The sequence below is a fragment of the Onychostruthus taczanowskii genome, unplaced genomic scaffold (genome assembly GCF_017590055.1).
Source record: "Onychostruthus taczanowskii isolate IOZ18803 unplaced genomic scaffold, ASM1759005v1 scaffold38, whole genome shotgun sequence".
Classification (NCBI taxonomy): Eukaryota; Metazoa; Chordata; class Aves; order Passeriformes; family Passeridae; genus Onychostruthus; species Onychostruthus taczanowskii.
The window spans coordinates 7322415-7347274 of record NW_024501237.1 but is presented as its reverse complement, the minus strand read 5'-3'; the positions used below and the strand labels follow the sequence as shown (position 1 = coordinate 7347274).

Below are 24860 nucleotides of genomic sequence, written 5' to 3'. Positions count from 1 at the left end.
GCTACACACTCCTATGGAGTTCCTTGTAACAGAGGCCAAAGGATCAGAGCGGTACTGACACCACCCCAATTTCACACTGAAGTACCCTACTTACACTTTTGTCAGTCTCTTTAAAGAAGCTTGTCAGACAGATGCACCTTATTTTTGCAGAGAACACAAGACAGCACTATTGTCTTTTTCCTTTGCTGCTTCTTACAGGTAACTAAGTGAAAATCATATCAAAATTGCCCAACCAAAGAGGCCCTTCCTGGAAACAGACAAACTACCACCGCAGAGAAAGGGGCAATGGAAGTACTCATTGCTAGCTCTTTGCAAAAAGCCATAGAGCTCAACTAAGAAAAAAGAAAAACAAAACAAAACCCCAAAATATTATGCTGTTCTTAACAGAAAGGCATGGTAAAAGATCCTCTAAACTGAACTTAAAAATTAAATCTTCTAAAAAAACCAAAAAACCCAGCTTTTATTACTAAATTAGCAGCCAGTATACCTAGCTCTTATTTAGAAAGAAAAAAATATGCATGATTTTATTTTTTTTAATCTGACACACTATATCATATAGTCAATATTAAGAAATATTCTCCTACTGAAAAATACTTTTGTTGCATTCAACAGCCCATTTTATGCCATTCATTATCACAACTGTATGAAAAAGTTGGAAGCAAGTGACACTGCATTATCATTGCAAAATGAAACATGCAAGTCTATAGAAAGCATCTCTCTTTTTATGAATTCCATATTGGAAACTGCAATCCCAAATCTCTAGTCACTAAATTCCTCTGCCAACATCTGTTGTGTACACTGATGTAATTCTACAAATCAGCCTTTTTGTGTTTTGATGATTATCTACATGCGCACAGATCTACCAGAAACACTCAGCCACCAGTTTAGGACACCTTTATGGAGAAGAAAGGACAACCAAAATAAAAACTTTTTTTGCAGAGGTTTTGTAACTTGTGTCCCAAATCACTATTAGGGTAGAATGGCAGGAAAACAGAAAAGTAAAGCACTATGTGTCAACAGTAAGAACTTGTAGACACATGCCAGCTCTCCACAAAATAACAGAAAAATACAATAATGTTCCTTTGAAAACACTTTTATATTGTTACATTGTACCGCAGAAAGACAATGGAAAGATATAATAATTTAAAAAAAGGAAAACAAAAAGAAAACTCAGTTAAAAATTAACCAGATTCTACAACTACACCAATCTTTACAGGGCACACCACAGGCTATTTCCGGGTCCTTAAATCTCTACTTTAAATCTAACAAAGGAGTATCTCAATCACAGGCATGCCCTGATAAACTCCTATCCAACGAATATCAACAAGAATTAAATAGAATTTCATGCTCTGACAAGTCCCTTGATACATCCCCTATCCTCCTGAGAGGTACTAATACCACAGGGTGATTAGAAGAAAGCAAGTTTAAATTAGTAGACTGCTCTGGTTAAATTGCCATCAAAGAAATGCTGATAATTTCTACTGACTTTCTGCTGCTGAATAATCATAATTAGAAAGCAATCCCACTTTTCAAAGGTTAGGATGTTTTTCTTAAAAAATATCCAACTGACTAAACCCTACCATTTAATGTGTCTGCAAATTAATGTAATTGGTATATTTGTCTTTTAGTGTTAGCTGAACAAAAAGGACAAAAGAAGACTAAAAATATTAATTAAAACCAAATTTTTCATCTATTTCTTATGAATTTTCCATCTTAACTTTTTGATTATAAAGTGGACGGCTGAGATACAAAATACTTACTCTGAAACTGAAGCTTGTCATTCTGTCAATCACTGTGCCACCTGTTGGAGGCAATCTTTCAGATCAAATTTTCAATATGTCACTTAGGGAAGCAAAATTTATCCCAAAGAGCTAAGACAACTTGAATTCCTGTAAGAATAGATTCTTACAATCACTAAGCTGGAATTCATTTACCTAGCCATCGATTCCCATAGGGAACAGTCAGTTCACATGCTATCAAATCGGATTTTTTTGTTAGACAAAGTTATCTTCTTGTCAGGCGTGGCATTTTCTGTTTGGGAGAAATTAAAATCAAAGTATTTTGTTAACTTTGCCCTGCAAACTACACACTCATATAGAACTACTCTTGTTGAAATAGGAAAGCAGGAGCCAAAATATTTCAGGAGTTTTCCATTCCTAAAAAATCTCTGAATGGGTCATACTTTGCTCCTTAAACCAAATTAAGGCTGTCTTCCTGGGCTCAGGGTAACAAACGTAATACAACTTTCCCACAGCACCTATGTACAAGATCGCAGGTACAACACGTGCTGGTGTCTCAGTTCTCCCAGTCACAGCTTCTTTCCTCCCAGAATGTTGCCTTTGCAGACACATGGAGTTTGAGCAGTAGCTCTGTGAAGTTTAACTGTACCTTGCAGGTTATCCCAAATAAGCCTCCACTGTCGTTGCAAAAATCAGCTCAACAAATCCCTGCACTATATAAAGTCCAATGAATTTATTCTGAAAATCACTGTCTAAAACGTTGCCCTTAACCTTCAAAGGTTTTGATTATTATCTTCATTTATCTCAAGCCATGCAAAACAGTATCAGGGGTGATAAATGATTTTTTTTTTCCTTCAGTGCACAGATGTATCTGCTCAGCCCAGCCCTAAGTTTTGAACATTGTCTCTGACCCTTCTGCAGCTCCATACCCTGTCACTGATTAGAGTTGTACATCACACCCCCTAAAATTTCAGTATGGCTGCATATAACAGTGAGTTTAGGAGACCACAAGCATTTTCACATGGGAGACACCTTCAAAATTTAGGCCCACCATCTTTAAACATGGCTCCAAAAAAGCTGTACACTGCTAATTCTTTAAACCATACATACCAAACAAAACTGAGAATCTTATGCCCCTTTTCTAAAGAAAACTTTGAATGTATATTCCCTATGCCAAGTTCCCTGCAATTCTTCCATAGGTTATCATAGTATAAAATTACCTTTTCTAATCTGGCACCTGGGAAGCTCCAGGTTATAGGGTTGATATTTCATTTTGGTGTTTAATTTTGAATTTGTACATGGCAGAATTAGAAGCATTTCAAGTTGTCATCTAATATACCTGATGGAACATGGAGTTTAAAACACAGTCAAGCAGCAATCATAGAATTGTATAGGTTGGAAAAGAACTTTGGGAGAATTGAGTCCAGCACTGCCAAGCCCAACATTAGACCATGTTCCTAAGGGCCACTTCCACATGTCTTATAAATAGCTCCAGGGATGGTGACCCCCCTACTTCCCTGGGCAGCCTGTTCCAGTGCTTGATAACCCCTCATGTGAAGAATTTTTTTCCTCATATCCAATCTAAACCTCACCTGGTGCAACTTGGGGCCATTTTCTCTTGTCCTCTTACTTGCTACCTCTTGGGAGAAGAGACCAACCCCCATCTCACAACACTTCCTTTCAGTTAATTGTAGAGGGTGACAGGGTCTCCACTGAGCCTCCTTTTCTCCAGGATAAACACTGCCAGCTCCCTCAGCCATTCCTCACCTGACTAGAGCTGCAGACCCTTCCCTATCTTTGTTGCCATTCTTTGGATGAGAAATGCCAAAGGTCAGTAATTAGAAAAACCATGATTTACAACAAGAGGGAAAACATACCTGAGGGTAAGGGTCAACTGATGCTCCTTTGACTTTACCAGATCTCCTACTCTAAAAGTTGCACAGCCCAGGAAGCTTTGCTACAAATCAAAGCAGAAAGAAAAGATAACATAATAATTCATTTTTTTACTTATTTTGGTCTCACACTTGAAAATCTTTCTTCAGTACCCAGAAAAAGATTGCATTTCAACATAACAGTTTGATACTTTATCCACCAGAATTTTTTTTTGTGCAGCAAAATTATCAGTAAACTGTTAAAAACTTTGGTTTTATGGGCAGGAACCTTTCTCTTTTCCATTAAGAACAGTCTAACAACCTGACAAAATAACAGGTTGTAAGATGTACAGCCACCGGAAAATTTTCATTCAGTACAAGTATTTGCATTTTGCATCTATTTCTTCCTATTTTTCCAATTTCTGGATTACAAGAAGTGTTAAGTTTTCAGTGTTTTACCAAAGTTGTTCTTGTTATGGTTTTTTCTCAATCCATTGGCATTACCATCTGAGTATTCCAAATATGAATGTATATGCTAGGAAGATATTCTTAACTTGAGTTCAGCACAAGTTTATTAATAGAAATGTTATATTTATCTAGTTCTTGGCAATGTTTTTAGTACAGTTTTCCTCTATTTCCATTGTGAGGTGAACCTATTCACTGCATTAGAACTGCAGAGAAATGTGATAATGCAATGAGAATGCCTAAAGTTAAATTTAGCTACACCACTATATCTTTTTCTTCTATAAAAATCACTCTTCACACATAAAAAAAAAGTTCAAAGAAGAAAAAGGGTTAAATCTTCTTTTGCACTTTGGCTATTTTTTAACCTCTGCTCATATCCTGCTCCACATTGATGAAATCTCATTCTGTCCACTTGACCAGCAGTAGTATTCTTGCCTTGGGAACAATGGGCAAGAAACTAACCACCTACAGCCATCTTCTATCAACTTACCCTTCAAATATACACCACAATATCACTTGCTCTAAAGAAACTGTAAGAAAATCATGATATTATGTTTAGTTTTTGGCAATAAAACAATAAAAAGGACACAAAGTTTGGGTTTTGTTACATAACACTAAGTTTACTGTTGGAATGGCAAATTAGAATTCCAGGCTAAATTATATACATTCTTGGATATACAAATTAAAGAAGAATCAAGTTGCTATGAGTCAACAGAGGCTGCCTACAGAGAGCAATGTTCCCTTCAGGGAAAACAGAAAAGAATTTCTCACTGCTGAGAAGAGTAACTTCCTCTGGTGAAAAAAAAAACCTTCAGCCTGTTTTCTTTCAGGAAAGCTGGAAGGATGTTGATTGTTTGAATGCAAACAATAAAGCTCTACACTAAAATAAGTTTTCTTCCATACAGAATATACAGTTCAAAACAAATTCTGAAATTAGGCAAGCACCAACACCGCAGTTAGTAAACTGTAAACTGCTGGTCTGCAGTTTGGTAAACTGAGTCATGAGGTATGGTTGTTCCCATCAATGGCACAGGTTTGGATTTCCTAAGCAGCATGTAAGCAGCAAAAGAAAAAGCATACAAGTTGAGAATCTAGGGAAGGCTGGAAAAACAGTGGATCTGGAAAGTGATGAACAGGAAGAAAGGAAGAAAATTAATACAGCCACACAAGCAAAGATCACAATTACTTTTCAGTGCCAAAATGAAAAGTACTTTGACAAAAAAGACATCCAGGTGCAACACATGGTGATGCACAGCCTTGCTGGAGTGAACACTCAGATGGTTCTGTCTTCCTTTAGATGAGTCAACATGAGAGTGTTTCTGCACTGAAACACTCTGGTCACACATTTAGCCCAGATTATTTATCTTTTTCCAAGAGCATATCCTTCTTCATACTGTAAGAAAACATTCCACAGCACTGTGCCTCTATGGCAGCCTTTATTCTGGCATTTCATGACATTTGAGTGCTTGTGTTCAAAAGCTGACCATTTGGAAAGGGGAAGGGAGATATTTGGAATGAAACTGATATAAGGTTTGGTCACTTGGGGCTTCTTTCTGCTGCAAAATAGAACCATAAATATATTTAAGAATGCTAAGTCAGAATCCTCAAGTGATCAGGGCCAAGAGACAGCTACACTGCTCTCCCATAAAGTCAAAGGGAGTGGATTTTACCCACTAAACGTGTCTGAGCATCAGATCTACTTGGCCAGCATCATGAAATTAAAGGTGAATGATTTTATTGGCTTAAAATGTTCTACTTTTCAGTAGAACAGTTCTCTGATTCATATTTTTATGCTTATTTAGAAAATAAGAAATTCTTTGCTTGACAACACAGAGCTATGTGCAAAATCAAATAAAATTTTAAATTATCCCATGACCCAAATTAAGAGAGTTATGCTAATGTTCAAGGCGTCTAATATCAAACTGGCGAATACTTTTTCCATGCTGATTTAGATACCAGTAGTCCACCCTGGGGCCTAAACTGGCAGTCTACAAACCAATTTAACATTGCCCACATAACTTGGAAAGGCTTGAAAAGTAGGCTTCAAACAAAATTACTGCTGTAATGATAATTGCACAGTAACATTCCTTTGGAATTTTGCTAGGGTTCTAGACACAACAATAAATCTTAAGATATATGCCTTGAGTAGTTTGATGAATAATCTCAGCTAGCCAAAGAGAAAAGTCTCTATAATAGCTTTATGGAATGCTAAAACACATTGATTATTTCACTAAGATTGAACTTGCTGACAAGCTACAGATTTTTCAAACACTAGCTGAAGTATTGAAAACTATGCCAAGGAAGCCCTAGTAAGGCAGAAAAGTCAACGCCTTAGGCTAAAAATTTAAACCTCCAGGTATTTTACATGTTTGCAGACAGACACCTGCACCAGGTGGTCTTTGTTCTTATATCCAGCTCTAGCAGGACCAGGTGGGAAGTTTTATTATCTTGGAGGTTTTTGCCCTCTCAGAAAATTGCTTCCCAATACCTTGTCAAACATTCTGTAGATCTACACATAAAAATGAGTCCTCTATATGTTGCCAGCTTCACTTCTGACAACACAAACCAAAGGCAACTCCTGCTGCAGAATGTTTGATACCCTGCACACAATGACCAGAAAGCAGTAGCCTAGTCTTCTTGAGGCAATGCCATTCCAGACTCTCAGTCTCATCCAGATTGCTTATATGACATTACAAGGAGTTTACATGATTGTGCTTGTCTCAGGATAGCTTCAGTTGAAAAAGATTTTCAGAGATTTGAATGGGATTACATCAATGAGACTACCATGAGACTACCACTCCTGTCTTGATTATTTTATTCATTTAACCAAAAATTTTTGCTATTAAAAAAGCTTGCCAGCTCTTGTTGAGCACTGACTGTTTTTGCCTGCCAATGAGATTAAAAAAAAAATCAATTACTGAAAATAATTGCTTACCCCAACATCTGCTCTTGGTTCCTTGTAATCAGGTAGGACACTGGTGCGGACCTGAAAGAAGGGAGGGGAAAAAAAGGCAAGAAATGATTATACTTTTTGTTGTTGCTTTCCAATTAGAATGAAATTAGTACTCATGCCTTTCTTTCCTCATATTTTTGACATTTTGGAGATATATTTAAATGGAGCTACATAGGTATATATAATTTATAATAACTATATTTGCTGGTTGCTGCAAAGAAAGTCTCTTACCACTGCCCTTTTTATCATTCTGAACTTTCCTGAGTCTCTAAAGGGAGAAAACCTGTGTTTAGTTGTTCTTTTCCTAAAAGATTTTTTTTGCTGTAACTTGAGTGACAGAATACTTCATCTAGAGGTGTTATCTGGAAACAGAATTTTCAGCTTCAAGTGAAAGAGCATAGTACCTTGAAAAGGATTTTCTCCAAGTAAGTACTTGTCTTTGCCAACTGATCTGCAGTAGAAATCCTGATCCCCAGTCTCAGTGTATGACCCTACCTCCTTCAGACACTTGCTAAGCATCTCTGAGGTGAGAAATGTTTGTAGGCATTCAGAGAAGGAAAGCCTCTATATACTCCCCTACACAGGAACTCCTGTTGTCCCTGTATTTTCTGCAAGGTGGAGCTACCACTGTACTCAACTGCTTTCACTTCACAAGAGCCAGTATGGGATAATCTGACTTCCTTTTCAGTATTTCCCAAAATATAGTACAGGTGTGTGGGTGTGTCTCCAGTGTCTTTATAATTTTACTGTTGAGTGGTGGTTGAGAACAGACAATTGATTAAACAGCAAAAATTAGATAGAAAATGTATAAGAAAATCTCTGTGACATCCCTGATGGCCTGCCTGGGCCAAAACCAGCCCTTTGGAATAACTTGCTGTTAAAGGCAACGCACAAGAGAGAATACACTGAGCATGCACATCTGTTTGATTACCTAGCCTAAATAACAGATATTAATTCTCCAAGAACAAACCTTTAGCCTGATTTCCATGTAAAACTCAAACTCATTTTGCAAAAGACTAATTTTTTTTCCATGCCCTCAAATATGACCCTCAATTCTTCTATTCTAGCTGCAGCTTAGTACACAAAAATAAACACTCCTTTAATGCAAAGATAATTTAATTGTCTGTTTGTTATTCTAAATACATGTTGTTATAAAGCACCAATATAAAGGCTACCACAAAGACTTGACAAAGCAGAACCACAGCTTTTCTCAGTCAGCTTTTATCCCTTGATTTCCTACAGTGAGAACATTGTTTTTTCCACAAAAGCCTGAAGATAATAAAAAATGCTATAATTAATTTAGTAAGGGACAGCATACTTTACAACTCTGTGGGAGTCCTCATATGGATGCAATTTTACATTTAGGTTTTCCACACTATATACATTAGCAACTCCAAAACATTTGGCCATCTACAGAAAACTAGTACAAAATGTTCAACAACAATGTTTATATCTAAAATTAATCTTTAAATGCTTCAAGCCATGAATGAAAATGAAATTACTGACATTTGTTTGTTGGTGATACCCATCTTTCCCTTTTGAAGCTGAGGAAATAACTTAGAGCAATCTGTTTCTTAAAAGAAAGATGGAGTATCAGCATCAGGCCAAAAATGCTGTGTCATTTTAAGATGCTAAAAAGCTGTTCTATGTGCCAGCCTCAAAGAAGTGACATCTGGCCCAACAAGAAGTGAGGTATTTATATTTTCTAATTATTATTATGGCTATTTATTCAAGAAAAATAAACTAATAATGTGAGAATTAACATTATTCTTCATAATTTACTTATGTATTTCTAACCCAACAGCAGTTCAGCAAATATTTTTAAAAGTGTATGTGTTTTTATTTGATACTAAGTTGTACTCCACAGCTAGAGAAAGTTAAATGTCTCTTACAAATACTGAAATCAAGGGAATTCAACATTCATTTAGAACCATAGAATATTAATTCCTTCTTTTGCTGGATAAAATATCAATTCAGGAGAACATATTTCAGCTTTTCTGACCCAACACAAACGTGGAAAGGGATGTCAAGACCTGACTAACCTACAGTCTTCCATTTAATAAAAGCATATTCCTGAATTTCAAATGGATTTAAAATACAGAAAAAAATTCTGTTGCATTTTGCAATATTTTTTGGTTCAGCTATGTTTTTTTGTTTTCATTTGGTTTTAACCCCTTTATAACCAGTAGCTGGACAGCCAAATCTAACTCTGTCTTTGGTGGGACTGACATTAGACTGTACCTCTCTTCTCCCCAAAATATATTTTGTTTGAAATTAAATCTAATATCTTGATCCAAGTGTGCACAAATATATATGTGATTTTAGAAACTGTTTTACTATTTGATATTTATTAAAAGAGAAGCCAAATATGTGTATGTAAATACATACATGGGTGGTACAGTCTGTTGGTTGAGCTCCTGAAAAACTCTCTGAATGCTGAAATTATTGGGGTATCACTATGGGATGTTCACACAGGCCTCATTATAAACATAAACTCAGCTCATAAAAAATTATAAAGCATAAGAAACAAGTCAGTTCTAGTCCCAATCCATAAAATGGAAGAGAAAAAATGGAGATAAATACAGAGGATTTGAAAGGTCAAATATCCTCCCAGTGCATTTCCTGATTAAACAAACTGCCACACTTTTTAAAACCTTGTCATAAATCAACTTTTACTCACCAGCCCCATCTAGAACAACTACAAAATATAAATGCAAACGGAAAGTCAGATTTTAATCCCTAACATCCTCTACTCTGTTAGAATTTCAGTTTTCTCATTATTTGCTCTAGGTTTTCCTGTGCAAAATGCAAACCTCTGAGCGGGGAGTTCATTTACAACTAGGATAAGACCATCCTTCCCTGGAATAGCACACACTACTGCTTTACCTCCCCAGACAAGAAGAGATCACAAAGGCATGCAAGAAAGACAGCTTGTGACCTAGGCTAAATGCAAAAAAGTTTGTGACATTTATCCATTCCTGTAATTTTGTTTGTAGACTAATACAGTTACCTTTTTATACACTGTGGAGGCCCATGAACCTACTGGGAAAAGGGCAGTGGCAATGCCTTGGAGGCATGCACCATAGGCTGTGGGCATCTCCCATAGTTTGGGGCGAGACAGAAGGCTTGCCCCATGGTGCTCTGCAGCACTACGCCAATTCACCCCAGCTCTGTATTCCACATTGGCCATCCCTACCCCTTTTAACCCTATATGATCTTGTTCTAGAATAATCCCTACTCCCTGTTTCCCTATTGGTTAATGTAGCCCTGCCTCTCCACCCTGACACTGCCTATTGGCTAATGTAGCCCTTTGTACTGCACCTATGTCCTCAGCTGATTGGCCGTGATGCTTTGCTCCACCCTCTCCTTTGCATATTTTTACCCTGGACCTTCCTCTGTCCCTGGACTTCTGTCCCTGGGCCCCTTCAGTGCCAGACTCTAATAAACCCTCACTGGAACCCCATACTGAAGATTCTCCTATGTCTCGCCTGCCTGCTAGCTGTGGTGTGCTTGAGTGTATGAATGTCATGTGCCTGCCCAAATGTTCTCCCTCTGAGGACGCTTGCGGGGAAGGTAGCAGCACTGACCACCTCGCCTCGCCGCTACACACCACAGCTTGTTGAACCAGGAGGAACACCAGTGGACAACAGTGGGCACTCACAATATGCTTACTTTTCTTTATGTCTCATACAAAACAATATGCAATGAATTATGCATTTGTCACAGACACATCTGTTAAATTTCTCTAAGCATAGATGCTAAATTCAGCTTTAATGAACTGTCCTTTAGTAGAAGACAGTTTTGTGTGATTAAAAGGAACATTTCTTTCAGTCATTTGCAGCACTCTGAGCAACATTCTCACACACTGTCAAAGTACAGAAGAGTCATTCACTATCATTACCCAATCATCTTTTCTGCCTGCCTTAATTAAAGCCTTTCAGTTGACAATCAAAGGCCATGTTCAGAATGCACTCAAGTTTCACAAACAAATAATGCTAGATCCTTCCCTTGGTTACAGTGGATTTATTCCATCAAATCAACAGAGGCTTCCAGTGACTTCCCAGTACTCACTGCTGTTGGCTGGTCAAATGCACTCTTTTGTCATCATTGGTATACACTCCTGGCATCTCACAAAAACTAACTACAACATCAGGCAAGGCTAGGCAAGGCAAGATAAAAGAGACTACTGAAAGCAGTCACTGAAAAATTTACTTGCACTCCTTCAATAAAGCACCTTCCAGGAAAGCATTCCCAACTTCAGTAAAACTGAAGTTGTATGGGAACACAATGTGCACACGCAGTAACCTGGAGGTGCTCTGGGAGGGTGACCATCTGCACCTTTCTGCTCCCACAGGGAAAAGAACACTAAACTCTCCTAACACAACCATATAGTTCACAGACAGCTGCTATAGGCGGTCAGCCCCATCCTCACCACCACTCCCTGCCTGCTAGCTGGCACCACTACCCATTAGAGTCCAGGAGTTACTATTTCTTGGAATTTTTCAGTCAAAGAAATGGCAGCTTCATGTATTTGTGCTGGGTGAGCTGAAAATGCCGAAATTGTTATGGGGTTCTGCAACAACATGAATCAGCTTTTATAGGGCAGAAGCCACTCCAGTACATGCAGCAAATTATTTTTTGAATGAAGATATTTTACATTTACCAGCTATTTATTTTCATCATAGAGATTAACAATTTGCTAAATAGTTCTGAGGCAAGAGTGGTGGGGCAGGAGCTGGGTGTTCCTCTAGCTCTGGTCCAGGGGGTTTTCCAGATGCCTTCTGTCCCTTTGCTGTCACCAGAACTGAAGCATTGTGAAGTCTGACCTAGAACAGAGGCTAGATGGAGTTAAAGAATAAAGTAGGTATTTATTAAAAGGCCTCAATGGATACACCTTGGGCAGTACAAGATCTCAGCCTGGGCTACACCCAAGATGAACATAAAATGGTCACAAAATGGACAACTGGTCACAGGGTCTCTCACTTTTGTAAATTCTGGTCCATTAGCATATTGGAGTTGATTGTCCAACTATAGCTTTAGGTTATGAAGTCCCATCTTTCTTGTTTTCCTCTCTTCATTCTGCCATTGTTTATGCTCTTGGGCCTGAAATTTGAATTGGTTGTCCTTGGTTCCCAGCTAGAGAAGGAACTCTTTTGTCTACCTACTCTGTGAAGAGAGCTTACTATCCCCTAATATGAAGCTCAGAACTACACACTAGAAGAAGTACAGAATCTGAAAAATATAAAAGCTAAAATCTGAGGCATCATTTCAATCAACATGTTGTAGTCAGCAAAGTAAAATACTTCCATCAGTACTTTGTTGGATAGGGGCTTACTGAATGGAGGACAATACCAATGCAGTAATTTCCCAACCTTCAGCGCACAATTATTTCCAACAGTCCATATAAAACAAAAGAGAAGATCTTTTCCCAATGGACATGGACATGGTATTGCAGGATTTACAGCTCCAGTAGAAAAGCCAATAGGCAGAGAAACTAATAAATGTTAAAACTGAATTAAAGATGACAACTAATAAAGGGAATATAAGCTATATCAAATTACGGCAATGTTTTATAATATTATTTGTATTATATATTAATTAAATTTAAACTTACAGAATATATATATATATATATATATATATATATATATATATTCCCTTCTACAGGTAGTAGGGAAAATATGTATACCCCTATTACTTGCTGTATAGCAACTGACAGTTTCTCTGTTTACTTATCCGAAAAGGTCAAACAGAAAGACAGGACTATCAGCATCCTATCCATAGGCAGTGTTTGAATGTGACTCTTTTGCAGAGCATGCAATCAAGACCATTAATTTGTGCAGCACTGACACTGTGTGCTACCTCCAGGCACATCCTCAAGATGTAATTGAGGATAATATAAAATACATACTTCTCAGTCTCTAAGAATCTTCATAAGTTACTTTTCTTTCAGACAGCTCAGTATCTTTCTCTATGTAGGCTGCATCTTTGTGTGCTTTCTAGAGAACACATGGCACAAGAGAAGAATCGCACGATCCCCCAAGCAAAGACTGAAGTTAACAAAATTTAACAGCTTATGTAGGTATGTAACTTGGTGTATGAATAATGAGCAGAAAACCATAAAATCTTGAGTGTTTGATTAGAAATACAGTTTTGTTTGTCTATTTTTACAGCTTGGGCATTTGATCAGAATGAAAACCTCACAGTTCAAAGAGAACAGATTACTAGGAACTCTCTCCATACTGAGCACACCACAAAAAAACATACCAACTCTGCAGCATCCACATGGAAGCTGGAACTTAAAGTGACAGAAAATATCTATACATTGTGAGTGCTTTGGGGCATGCAGCACGGAGTCAGATCTGATCCAGCAAAGCTTATTAATTCAGCATAATTGCCAGCCATGGTAGAGCTGCACCACTTTGCACTGTGCCTCAATGCAAAATGACACCAGCCCTATCCATACAAGCGCCCAGTGTAGCTCAGATTCCAAGCACATTTTACATAGTGGGGACAACAGGGCCCAGCTCACATGAATCGGAGCATCAGCTGCTGGAACTTGGTCTGCAGATAACCAAACACAACTAAGATGTGCAAAGAGGAAAAAAGGCAGCTTCTGTTATTGGCCTTTCCCTCACGAAGCATTAAGATCATACACACAGCTTGTTCCTCAGTACATTGCAAAAAATCCTGAAAATCATAGAGCTGAAAAACACCTCTTTGGAACACACTTGTAACCACCTCCCCATATTTAGGTCTATTCTATTCCACAGTTATTTACTTTCACATAGTAAATAAATAGCCGGTGAAGGCAAAGTCCTAAGATTCATATATCTCTTGTACTTATAGGAAGTAAGAAAAAGCTGTCAAGTCTAGCCACATAAATCTAAATAATCTTTAATACGTTTTTAGTGTACGCAACAAAAAAATGGAAGGAAGAAAGGGTTTATTTACCTTCTTGACATAGCACACAGCATGAGCACTGAATTCAATTTTTTAATCAATTTGAAACAGCTTTTTTTTCTACAGAGAAAGCTCTGTCGTGTAAGGTTATGCAACAGATTAAAAGTGACAAAGAGAAATGGCCTCCATAAATTAGAGATAATTAACACTTGAGTCTTAGCATCATGAAAAATAGATGTTCTGTTGCTCACAATTAATTTGCTCTTTATTGAAACTTGGGGTACAGATATTCTGCCAGTAGCAGTTGCTGTAGAACATTGCTTTTTCAGGAGGGGAAAAAGCTGTGCACTGCTGCACCCAGTTAAGCCTTCTTGTGTTGCATGATGAGCTCATCATCATTCCCCTCCTGAACAGCTCCCAGTAAAACACAAACTTTGCACTGTGCCTCCAGTGCACACTTTGCACCCACGAAGAAACACCCACCGGTGATGGCTCAGGCATTGCAGGGGCTCAAATACAGCTGCAAAATGTATAACCGTGACAGGGAAGGGACACACTCACCCACCCCAGTCCCTCACAGCGATGAGTGCTGACTGACACAGACAGCAGCACGTTGCTGCTTATCAGTCAACCTACTGGGATTTTTTTAAGCAGTCAAATTTTTTCAATCAATGACCACTGGTAGCAAGCTAATGAGCTACAGGTTTTTTCCGCCATCTTTCAGGCTTTTTTGAACAAAGCCCAATGATGCAAAGTAGCCTTCTAAAGTCCTAATAGGTACTGAATATTCTAGGCATTTGGTCAGTTATAATTTTAATAAAATACAATATAAAATCACATTTAAGTCTGTAGCTGTTACAATTAGCCAGTTAGCCTTGCCCCCTCCCCATAATAATTTCCAGGAATGATCCCTTTAAAGTCTGTTTTATACTGATTTTATTTTGAAGCTTCATATTTTATTTTTTAATGCAGATTTTTTTAAATCTGCAAAATTTGAAGAGTAAAAATACACTTCAAAGTGCTTTTGATGCCTCCCCTTCCTGGCTTTCTTCCAATGTGAAATAAAATTCATAAAAGGCAAATTCTGGCTTCTGTCAGCAAGCTACAGATGGAGCATTCCTAACTTCTTTTGGCTCTTCTTTTACATGGACCAGCCAATGGGGACTTGTTACTTGCTCAAGTCCAAATACCTTAGGCTAGTTACTGCAATGCCACTATCCAAAAATCCCTTAGACAGACTCCACAATCCAAAAAAGGCAGCAGTTAATGACAGCCAAAGAAATCCAGATGTTCTGACAAATTAAATCCCAAAGAATACTCACTCTAGAATAATGAAGAAAATAGGAGAGGGGGTTTTATCACGCTTTTCCACCCTACTTCCCACACACTCAGCTGTGCACACTGCTTCAGCAAAACATGACTATCCAGCAATCTCTCAGTCTGTCTGTCTGAGCACCTTGCTTGCCTGAAGCAGCAGACTCTGAGTGTTCAAGTTGGAATTTCAGGGGAAAATGCTTTCTTAGAATGCAAGATTCCAGCTCTGCTCACAGGGCCTCAGGCAGCTGGGTAGGAAGAGAAATAAAAAAGAAATCTCATTCCCATATGAATATCAGAGAACCTGTCTAAAAAACCAGTGCTAAAAAAGCCAAGGAAAGAACATACTCTAACCACTTATTTCAGGGGAAACTTGAGAGGATGCAAGCCAAGGCTAGTAAAAAGCTCATACAGTTGTCTGATGAACACCCAGGTCAACTCAGTCTCAGTTCAGTGTACAGCACAAAACATGAATTAAAGCAAGTATTACTGAATTGATCAGATGAGCTCGGTGGCATAATAAAATTTCCAGAACATGATCTTCTGCCTCAAAATTTCAGCAGCATTTGAACTTTGTGAATATCTGACAGAATAAATTGAAATCCAGTTATTTTACTTACTGAATAAACATTCTTTTTTGCGTATGCTAAAATCTACATTTCATACTTTGCATCTATTACCATAAAAGTTGAATTAAGAAGTTTTATTATAAATTAAACATTATGCCATTTCCACTGATGAACCAGTTACAAGAAACAAGATTTATATTAGCGTCTTGCAGAGGTATTTCCAACACTCCCAGTTCCTTAACAGACTGCAACATCTACTTAAGTGACAAAAGGTTTTTCGCGTATTAAACACCGCAAAAAAGTCTTGCTGCCTTAAACAAGTACAGACTTTTCAAGACTCCGTACACAGAATATCCCTGTCTTCTGACTCATGGCAGAAGCTGATATGAAGAACTCAGAATTTAACTTGTTGGAGCTGTCACTTCCCCAGTCATGAACCTCCAAAGGTCCCTTGAGAAGCTGGTATTATCCCTGTGCCAACACCTGAGTGCACTGCCAGCTGGGGGCCTGAAGTTCAATATTTTGAAAGAGTTATTTTTACGTGAGGTACTGAACTACCCAAATATCAGCTCTCATAGAAGCAAACAATGGTTTTAAGATCACCCCCCAAAAACACTCCATGTTTTATGGCAACTTTTTAACATAAATTTTTAGATTCTAAAGTGAACATTTTAGAACAATGAAGCTCAGCCAGTCAGTCTTGACCTTTTAATTTCCCAATGGGTGTCTCCCACAGGGAATTCCAGCAGTGGATTTTCCCTGTAGCTACTAGCATCACCAGGAAGAAATTATGTGAATGCTTAAAGGGATTCCTTTGATTCCCTAGAGTCTGTGCTAGGTCTACAAGCAGAGCCACACATCAGTAACCTGGACATCTGTGAGACATTGAGAGAAGCAGGGAAAGCTGCATATGAAAGAATATGACTGGAGCATACATTTTCTGACTAAACCCACTCCCCTCAAAATCCATCACAGGAGTATGAAAAGCAACCAAGAGCCTGGTATTTTCAGTAAAAAAAAAAAAAAAAACAACTTATTAGCAACACGAGATCAGATTCATCATCCAATGGTAATTTTCAGATCATTTGTTTTAGTATTTTACTGTCACAAACACCCTATAATAAACCTCCCCACCCATTTTTTAACTACACCTTGAAATTACTTTAATTTCCTCTCCCTCCCTTCTGACTGGAAGGTCATTCCAAAAAATTACTGCAATAATAGTTCAGAGTCATTTTCTAATCTACAGCCCATCATTATTCATGCTGAGTTTATACTCCTTTGCTCTTCTGCCAACATGGTCTTTTAGATAAGTAATTATTTTCTGTTCCTCATACTGGTCTCCTGATGTATTAATAAGAAAGGAATCATATGCCCTCTTATACTTCATTTTGTTAGGATAATAAGCCAGGCTTTTCCAATACACTATCATACAATAAGTTCTCCATTCCCCAGATCACATCATCTGCTCCAGTCCCATTCATCTTTCTCAAACACAAATGATCTAATTACTACCAGCTTTCCAGAAGAGACCTAACCTGTATGTAATGGAACAGAGTTCCCTGGATTCATCTGTGAATCAGTTCTGTTTCCCTCTCTCTGCTGCATTAGATCCACTGCCCAGTTACACTTTGAACAACTAATTTACCTGTGGTTTCCTTCACACAATTTATTTCTGACATATCTGACACATGAGGTATTTGTTCACACAAAAAACTTCATATTATTAGAAAAGCAGAGTCGTGTACTGAGAAACTACTGTATTTCATCCTATTTATTATTCCAGACTGCTTTGAAGCAGTTCCATGGGTAAGGAATAGTATCAGCTGGCAAACCCTTTTTTTTTTTTTAGGAAAACTAAGGGAAATTTCTGCACACACCAAACTTTAACACATAGAAGCTGAAGGACTCTCACAGAAATATCCACAAAAGCAAAGAAAATAGTATTCACCAATAAGGATTTTTCTTTTGTTCTTCTGACAGTTTGTGATAATGTTTAAAAAACAGTTGAGGCTGAGGTCTGGTAGTAGTATTTCCTAATGGATAGAAATTCACTTCTTTTACAGAATTAGGGGTAAAATTGCTCATCAGATTTACTGTGGTAGAAGGCATAAATATATTTTTGACAGATGAGAGGGAGTACGTAAATATTTGGGGCTTCCTACAAGCTCTGTTTTCTTTGCCTTCATAGACAGGACCTATCTATTCATAAAAGTCTGTTTTAGCAAGATTATAGCTGCACTTCCATAGGTCATGACCCTTCCAACCTGTGGAACAACAGTACTCTCATGAGAATTACTGTTGTGTCAAGGGCTCCCACATGCGTCATCCACATTTCTAACAATCCACGCTTGCGGAGAGCAAGGAATTTTCTCAGAAGAATCTAGACGATCCTGGGAAAATAAATGTTCCCAACTATCCAAATATAAACACTCCCAACTATCCAAATATAAACATTTCAAAAGCCATCTAAAAAGAAAAAATGCACAATTTTTTTTTTTTATTTGAGAAAGCATTTTTGCTTGGATTAAAACAGTTAAACCTGTACAGCAAGAATTAAATTCTTGAGTACACAAACACTAAAACTCATAACCTTCTGATCAGCCATCTTTAAACAGTTTTTGCTAGTGCTCTGCCCTTTGCTCCCTGTCTTCTGAGACGAGAAACTGAAAGGAGTTTTATTTATTTATTTATTTGCTTATTTATAAAATAAATTCACTGCTGGCTTTAGAAGAAGTTTCAAGACAAATGTGTCATCTCTCCCACAATCTAAATTAGTTTCTGCTTTAAAGGAAGAAGGAGGTATCACTGGAAACTAGTATCTCTGTGGGCCTATTTTACTATGCAGCAACCTAAAATAACTTTGTACCTACAAGAGAAGGTAAAAAGCAGATTACACACAGTACTTTCTGTCTCCTGTAACAGAGACAGGTTTATGTGAACAGCAGTTCATTTTTTTTCTATCAGTGATACTATATTCATAATTACTTCCCCATTAAACACATGATTTTGCTCTCAAAACTCTTTCACAGAAGACCTGTTTTCCTCACCTGAATATGTGTCACTGTGCTTAACTGCCACGTAAAGATAAATCCTTTTCCCCCTCTACAATGTCAATTTTGCTTTTTTTAAAGCATAACTGCAATCTGCAAGACATGGTAATCCTTTAAGACAAGCATGATCAAGCTCTTGCAGAGATGTTACTTAAAACCAAGGTAAGTTATGAGCACCCTACTTTCAGACTGATAAGTAGGCTCAGGCAAGTTGATAGTCACAGCTGCCTGAGCTAAGTAATTAAACTCTGATTCTTTTGAAGCATAAGGTGTGAATAAAGACATTAGGTATGTTTTTAAGCAATCGTTTTGCTACTCTCAGAATGAATGATCTGAGGATGCAGAAAGATTCTAAGGCTCAGGGTAAGCCCCAAATATATTTAAATATTTTCACTACTTAGAAAAAAATAAAATAGAATTTTTTCAGAGCCTGAAAAGTGGCCTTTTTTGGGGAACTGTTTCAGTGCTGCTTTCTCTGCACATAAAAAGATCTATTAGGAACAATATTGTTGGCAAAGCTGCTTAGGTCTGAAATTTGACCACCACGCTTCTATTTCTAGAAATTACTTACAGATTCTTTCTTCCTTTTATATTGCATCTTCTTATTTGGAAATTCAGCAAGATATTGTTTTCTGGGGAAGACAAGCTGATGTAAAATGGAAATAGACACTTTTTCTTGGTCCACGGTTCCTTCAGGAACTAAAGAAAGCTTGTGCTCCTGAAAATTTCTGTTTTCTCCATCATACCTGCTCATCTAACAGAAGGCTACCTGCTCCTATGGACCCTTAGCTCACCCCCAAACTGCCCTAAGCAGTGTAAGAAAAGAGACACTCTCTCTGTGGTATTCCCTGACGTTTAATGCCAAGCCATCTCCATTGTATCCCACCAGAAACATTTTCAGAGAGCTATCCAAACACCAGCCACTATAGCTTATTGAATGAAGGAGCCACAACCAGCCATAACCAGAAAAGTTATGGCACAAACGCCACTAATAGCATTGCCCCCTTCATATTGTACTTTTTTTCTCTTATGATGCTCGGGATATTTTTTCACTCTCACATCATTTGTTGCTTCCAGCAGTGCTCTGCTTAGATGACAGTGCTTGCTGAGTCACTGTTTATTTCCTCAGCAAGTGACACAAAATAGGGTGGGATGCAGAGATTTCAAGTCAGCATTGTTTCTCAGGATATGTGCAAATTGACACCAGGAATGGGAACAAGAGATTTTTTAATAGGCCAGTATTTCAATGCCACTGAACAAACTGCACTTTTAAAAAACACTCTATCAGTAAACAGCCTTAACCTAAAACCAGCCCACTTATTAAGAGTACACTTGGTTTAGAGAAGTGCATAACATTCTTTTTTATTTGAGTCCAGGTCTAGATAAATTAGCTTCTGGAAGGTAGCTGCATTTTAAATCCTTAACAGTTCTCTCCAACATCAAAACTGATATTAGAAATTCACTAGAAAGTGAGCCTACAACAAGAGTAGGGTATGAAAAATACACATGAACATTCCCACAGCAAGGATTTTATGTAATCTAAACTAGATGACAGAGTTGATTTCTGTCTAAACAAAGTGAAAGGAACAGATATATCTTATCATTGATAAATTTAAATTTACATAACTTCAAGTGGGTCACTACAGATAATGTAACATCTTGAGGAGGGACTTCTGAAAAACAGTGAGAGATTCTATCTGCTTAATAAACCACATAGTCTATGCTTCCAAAAATGTGTTGGTAGCCTTTATGTATCGTAAGGCCATATGTCATAAGGTATAGGTATTCATCCAAGTACAGAGCAGCCTCACTCCTTCCACATTCAGTAGAACCTCCTTCCCTGACAAAAGGAATCATTATTTGTAAAAGAAAAGCATTTTAATACATGATGGTAGCTTTATGTGAAAATATGATAATCTCTTCAGCTTGAGGACAAGTGGCAATATAGCACCCTCAATAGCACAGCATCCTATGTCTTGCCAGGATAATGGTAGTTCTAGAAAATTAATGTTTAAAGGCTTCCCCTTCCACAACTCAACTAGAAGGGAGAAAGATATATGCAACAAAGAAGAGCTTAAATGTGAAATAATGTTGTATTCATAGAACATTGTCCAACCCACGCCATAGATTCTTTGCAAACTATTGCAGACCCACATTGCATCCAATATGACTATTATAGTGGAATCATAGAACCATCAATGCTGGAAAAGCCCTCCAAAAGTAGTTCTCCAAACTCAAGCATCTTGCAGATGGGTCCTTCTGACACAAATCAAAAGCAAGACAAAACTCCATTAGATAAAAATGCATTAATTTTTATATAATTAATTTTAGGAAACATTTCAAGATATGAACTAATTTAGCATGAATGCCAAGGGTAATGTGCCCAATTTTCTAATAAAACCCATTTGATTTCCAATGTTAAAAAAGCCACATCCAGCAGCTGAATTGTACAAGTTGATTCAGAATCAAACCCCAAAAATACAACCCCAAAACCAGCCACAAACACCCCCTACACACAAATTTATGACTTTTTATTTCTTATACTACAGATAAACAGTCCAGGTCCTTATCTACAACAATAACAGCCACATTGAAAAATGACAAACAAAATACAAGGATGTAATGAGGTCAGTGAACACTGGAGATGGGTAGAGAGTGTAACCTTAAAGGGAGACAGGCAGTGTCTGTTTTACACACATAATTTGAAACACCTTATATAAAAGTTTATCACATCTCTCTGAAGACAGAAAAATTCCATTCTCACATGTATTCCCCAACTTGGTGATTATTTTGTACAGTACCAGTATCATCAGAATTATTTTGAAATTAATCCTGATTCTGTTCTCCATCTTTCAAACTTCCATAAAGTTAGCCAAAATTAATTCTGTCATTTCTAGCTCACTTCACAAAAGAAAGAATAAAAAGGGTCAAAATGCTTTTCAGTATTTGGACTAACAAATGGAAAAAATATTTTTAAAATCTGAGAGGTCAATAATTTAACTTAAAAAAGAACCAAAACACCAACAAAATAAAAATAAGTATTCCCATACACATTTGCTACAATTTGCTACAATTTCCTCTATTTGCACATAAATATTAACACCATTTAAAATCATCTTTATTCAGATGTACAAGAATGAAAATAAGCAATTAATCCAAAGTATACCAATTGCTTATTTATACATCTTCAATAGACATGGCCTAAAAGATATTAATTTCCTTCTGTTGCAGTCTCTGATTTCATTAAGTCACTCTGCTCAGCTTTAAGCACTAAAGATCTTGAAATAATACCTAATTTAATACTGCTGCAAGAACCTTAACTCCAAAGTTGTCAGCATAAATCTCATCAGAGAGCCATTAATAAAATGCTCTTTATTGAAGTATCTTTTGGTTTTGAAAATATCAGAGTGGAATAAAACCCACATTAATGATCTTCAGTAATCACTCCCTGCAAAAACTAAAACATGCTTAGACTTGAAAGTACACGTTTAAAAATAACAGCTGAGCATTCTTTTAAAAGGAAGACCCAGCACTGATCCAAATTTTATGTGAGGTTTCAGCTCAAGATAATGTTAGGATTAACAAAGTGTGCATGACAGGTCTGATTTAAAGACTTCAGCTTAAACTTCACCTCCTTCTACACTGACCTCGTAGCACAGAAAGGCAGTGATTTATGTACCACTCTCTACCACCATAACTGCTCCACAAACCTTTGAGCAATCCACGATTGCAAATACCTTGAGAGGGACACCTTCAGGGCACGTGAATGTTCCCAAAAATCCCAAGAATTCTCAAGTTCTGAGTTAATGATACTTCCCTTTTCCCTTGCACATGGAAGAATAAACCAAGAGCCCTTGAATGAAACCCATGAAGGATATTTTGCAAACAAGAGTGACAGGCTTTCAGACCTCTGTAGGAAGGTCAATTGTGTAAAATAGCAAGCTCAAAAGCTAGACACTTATTGTTGTTTTCTGATTGACATCCATCTCATAAAAGTCATCCATGTCTATGTAAAACTAAATACTTTTGTCCTGCAGAATGGAGGATGTAAGATGCTGGAGCCCATATTTTAATGCCGAGACATCAATTCTCTGCTCCGCATGTCCTTTCATTTCTATCATGGTAATTTTTGTTTTCCCCACCACAATTTAATTCAACTGTTAATTTATTTTTCTACCTAGCATCTTTGTCCTTAGCACATAGCAATTCCTTCCCATGCTGCCACAGTGAAACATGTAATTCCCAAAGCAGCACTTTCCTTAATTCCTCAAAATGACTCACAAGAAGACCCAGATAATGCTATTTTCAGCCTCTGTCAGAGAGAAGTCAGACTCCACAGTATTCAGAAAGTATACAGACCCTTCTTTTCTTTAAAAGTCATGTGCCAACTGAGGTGTATTTTTTTCCTCAGATATTTTTCTTCTGGAAGAGAGAATTATTTTCCCTCCTTAACAATGAGCTGAACACAGTGATCTACAAACCCCTGCTGAGGGAAGCTGGTATTTAACATCTCAACCTTGACAACACTAGTATGGATCACATGTCATAAGCATTTTTCCAGGATTTCTGGACTCCCATGATCAGAAATTTTTCTTTGCTGGTAGGCCAAACTTCTACTTTTTTCCATTCTTCACTACCAAGAATTTAATAATGAATTTTGCTGCAGAAGTTTCCATTTCATATAAGTCATTATGAAGTTTTACCACTGACATATGAAACAAAAGTTAAATGAATTACTCTTTTTTATTTTACAGACATAAAAGGAAACTGGTGCAAAGAAATGCCTTCATTTTAAAAAGAAATTACCATTTCCCCTTTTTAAGTTTTATTTGTGACCACAGCTGGTAGAAACCTTGAGAAAAGGCACACTGCTGCTGAAGGACTACTTTCTTACATGTCTCTTCCAAGTTTTTCCAAATGACAGAACCTATTTTATTTCTAACTTCAGTTTCTACTTAAAAATACCATTTATCCATAACATATATTCACAGAAACTTTGTTCTTCCAAAGACAACATTAAGAAGCAGCAGCTGGAAGTGTCAGCATCATGATAAGTGTCATTAGTCCTATGGCCAAAAAATTCTTGTTAATCCTTCTGGTTTGCCGTGTGGATTGAAGATCATTTCACAATCATTCACTTCACTTGCCTACACACAAGAGAGCTCCTGCCAGTACTATAGCTACCATCCACAATTTAAAAAAATAAACTTCAGGAAAAAAAACCCACAAAACAAAACCCCCACAAAACAAAACCCCCACAAAACAAAACAAACAAACAAAAAAAAAAAAAAAAAAAAAAAAAAAAAAAAAAAAAAAAAAAAAAAAAAAACCAACCCCCCCCCCCCCCCCCCTCCAAAATCCAAGTGAAGTCTGGAAGATTTTTTTTTTTTCCTGCTAAAAAGTGATCTTTAAAATGACAATGAATTAGTCATGTTTTTAACCATTTGTTCATCTACTGTGTTGTGGATGCTAAAGATCTCTCAAGGGCAGAGCTGTTATTCTTGTTCCATTTCACCAAAGACATAAGCAAAGTGTCATCTCAGCAAGCTACACTTTCCAAGAAAGAAAACCTGCAGGTTGACTGCCATTTTGTCTTGCATATTTGTCTGTCAAGATAAGCACCAGTGCCTAGTGAACATCATTTAAGAAAACCAAACTTCCTGAGTAGAAGCTCAGTTTGCTTCCAGCGCTGCCTTCATATAGAAAAGCAACAACAAAAGCCACTTCCAGTTACGCAGTTCTATTGTATTAACAGCAGTATTTTTTCCTCTCTTTTTTTCTCCCCTAAATTTCCCACATCCTGTGCTGATAACAAACAGTTCCAATACATTCTTTATAAATCCTGCTCTGTTGGCAACCCATGAATCATCTGGAAAAATAATTCCTCATGCCTGCAGGGCACAGATAAAGGCTGCCCTGTGGCACCGGGCCAGTACAGCACATTCAGCTCGAGACACTAGGAGTCAGCATGGTTACACTGAACCCAGAAAAGG

At 37.4% G+C, this 24860-nt stretch overlaps 1 protein-coding gene across 8 annotated transcripts in view; it reads right to left on the bottom strand.

The window, feature by feature from the left end:
• The window catches only part of INPP4B (inositol polyphosphate-4-phosphatase type II B), a 319336-nt gene that overhangs the window by 132824 nt on the left and 161652 nt on the right, over positions 1 to 24860 (bottom strand). For 7 of the 8 annotated variants that reach the window (XM_041411957.1, XM_041411958.1, XM_041411961.1 and 4 more), the window contains 2 exons: positions 7011 to 7061; positions 3617 to 3696 (listed from right to left, as the gene is read on the bottom strand). In XM_041411957.1, the coding sequence (XP_041267891.1) occupies positions 3617 to 3696; positions 7011 to 7061 (131 nt within the window). The remainder of the gene's footprint in view (positions 1 to 3616; positions 3697 to 7010; positions 7062 to 24860) is intronic. The other variant, XM_041411963.1, reaches the window with a different exon arrangement.